Source organism: Arachis duranensis, chromosome 9, assembly GCF_000817695.3.
Source record: "Arachis duranensis cultivar V14167 chromosome 9, aradu.V14167.gnm2.J7QH, whole genome shotgun sequence".
Taxonomy (NCBI): domain Eukaryota; kingdom Viridiplantae; phylum Streptophyta; class Magnoliopsida; order Fabales; family Fabaceae; genus Arachis; species Arachis duranensis.
Genome location: NC_029780.3, coordinates 44,553,174 through 44,556,050, shown reverse-complemented (window position 1 = coordinate 44,556,050; position 2,877 = coordinate 44,553,174). Strand labels below are relative to the sequence as shown.

General features: G+C 36.0%; 1 protein-coding gene across 1 annotated transcript; it reads left to right on the top strand.

The window, feature by feature from the left end:
- The first annotated feature begins 14 nt into the window (after positions 1-14).
- Positions 15-770, top strand: LOC127741547 (secreted RxLR effector protein 161-like). The gene has a single exon (XM_052254273.1). It carries the CDS (start codon positions 15-17, stop codon positions 768-770), a length of 756 nt encoding a protein of 251 aa, XP_052110233.1.
- The last annotated feature ends 2,107 nt before the right edge of the window (positions 771-2,877 follow it).

Genomic DNA, 2,877 nt, shown 5'->3' with positions numbered 1-2,877 from the left:
TCAAAAGATTTGGAATGGACAATGCTAAGGCAATGGACACACCAATGAGCATTACTTGCTACCTTGACAAAGATGAACAAGGTAAAAGCATAGATGTAAAGAAGTATAGAGGCATGATAGGATCATTACTTTATCTAACGGCAAGTAGGCCAGATATCATGTTTAGTGTATGCATGTGTGCGAGATACCAAGCTAATCCTAAGGAATCTCACTTAAGTGCGGTGAAAAGGATTATGAAGTATCTCATAGGAACATTGAATGTTGGATTGTGGTATCCGAAAGGATCCACTTGTGATTTGATTGGTTATTCCGATTCCGATTTTGCCGGTTGCAAATTGGATAGGAAAAGCACTAGCGGCACTTGTCACTTGCTAGGAAACTCTCTTGTTTCATGGCATAGTAAGAAACAAGTAAGTGTAGCCTTGTCTACCGCCGAAGCCGAGTATGTAGCCGCCGGTAGTTGTTGCGCCCAAATTTTATGGATGAAACAACAACTTGTGGACTATGGACTCATGCTTGATCATATTCCTATCAAATGTGATAATACTAGTGCAATAAATTTAACCAAGAATCCGGTTCAACAATTAAGAACCAAGCATATTGAGATTAGACATCACTTCATAAGAGACCATGTTGAAAAGGGTGATGTGGTTATTGAATTTGTCGAAACTAGTAAACAACTAGCGGACATCTTCACTAAACCTTTATGTAAAGAAAGTTTTTTTAACATCCGAAATGAACTTGGTATCTTGGATTCTAATCTAATATGATTTGTTTGAATTCATTGTATTTATATTGCTATTTTTGTATCTCTTACTAACTTAAGCATTGGAGATATCCAATTAGCCATTGTTTTGTAGGTTTATGAGTTGATGAATGAGTGATTAATCTTGAGGTAGATTGAAGAATTTGAAGATTATAAATAATGGAGGATCAACAAATTGAAGTTTATAATGGTTTAAGTGAGTATATACATGTTGGAACTCAAAGGATTGAAGAAAGAACCACCAAAGGATGAAAATTTGGTGATTTTGGGCAAAATGATGCATGTTGCATCGATGCAACCAAGCTTTGCATCGATGCAAACACGACCAAATTGCACAAAAACACGTGAATTTGGCATTTTTGAGCAACAAAACCCCACTTTTTCATCATCTTCAACCTCACAACTCATATCCCCACATTCAAACCTCCATAACCTCCAAAACAAGCTCACATATAGCTTTATACAACTCACAAAACTTTGATACCCACTACAAACAAATTACATATTTGAAGTCCCCACATTCTCCTCTACAAAACCCATAAAACAAAATCATCCACAATGCCTAGAATCAAGAGAACCATCAAGAAGTCAAAAGGCTCTTCAAGTGTAGTTCCACCTCCAAATGATCATCCTTTGGCAAGGTACTTTGCTTCTAATGAAGATCTTCAATTCTATGAGGCAAGGCTCGCCGGAAGAAAGGAAATTCCTCCGAGGTATTTGGATCCGACCCTTCTTGTCATTCATAAGTTTGATACTCTTAAGGATATTCTAGTTCATCAAGGCCTCATGGATTTTGTTCAAATTAAGAGTAAATATTATCCGGATTTAGTTGCCATAGCCTATAGTACACTCATGATTGAGATTGATGAGGAAGATGAATCAAATTTCACATTATTCTTCAAGATAAGAAGAAAGGATTATAGGCTAGATGGTGATGAGTTAGCCACCATTTGGGAGTTGCCAAATCAAGGTAACTTGTTTCAAGGTGGTAAAACCCCAATTGATGAATGGGGTTATTCAAAGGACAATGCCATGTATTTGTTCAACCTTGTACAAGGAGCTCACTCCAAAATTAGTTGCAATTCAATGAGTGCGGAACATAGAACTTTGTTATATCTAGTCACCTATGTATTGCAACCTAGAATATCCGGGCATGCGAATGTAAATGATGAAGATTTGATTGTCATGTGGGCTATGATGAATGGGATTAAGATTAATTGACCATACTTTATAGTACAACATATGATTAGGCTCAAGATGAAGGATAGGAATGGTGGATTAGGATTCCTTTGCCTATGGTCTAAAGTCTTTGATTATGTTAGTATTGATGTATCAAATGAGATTTCCAAGGAAGTACCACCTCAATCTTGTATCAACACTCATATTCTCAACAAAATGGGAAGAAGAAATGTTGATGAACAAGGTCCTCAAGAGCAAGCTCCTCCACAAGCACCTCAAGATCAAGAACCACCCTCCTTGGTTGATGTAATGAGAGAATTACAATCCATCAACCAAAACATCCAAAGAATTGAAGTAGAGCATGGTAGGCAACTTGAAGCACTTAATCGTCGTGTGTCTCGTGTAGATCATCGCACGGGTCACTTGGATCGTCGTATTGATGACTTATATGAGCATTTCGGCATCCACCTATCGTATGAAGAGGATAATGATGATGATGAAGACCAAGATTGATTGTCTCCTCTTCATCAAGTCACTTTTTATTGCTTTATGTTTATTTGATTATATGAATTGTTAAACTAACTTCTAGTAAGCTAAGGATTTCTATTATGGTTTAAATACTTTGATATTTCCTTCATAATTTTGTTTAATGATTAATGCTTGTATGCTTATTTGGTGAATAACTCAAAATAGGCTTGGTACCCCTATTTTAAGTTAATGTGCATGCCTTGATATATTTAACTTCTTTAGGGGGAATTATGCATGCTTATTATATATAAAAAGAGGAAATCAAATTCTTTTTGAAAGGGGAAATATCTCATCCTTGAGATTAATAGAGAAATTGAACCCAAAAAAAAAATTCATTGTTTTATGCATGCTTCTATGACACATTTCAAACTCCCTTCTTTTTGATAATGTCAAAAGGGGGAAGA

Excerpts from the sequence above, each read along its gene's own strand:
- LOC127741547 (XM_052254273.1), top strand. The coding sequence starts at position 15 with ATGGACAATGCTAAGGCAATGGACACACCAATGAGCATTACTTGCTAC.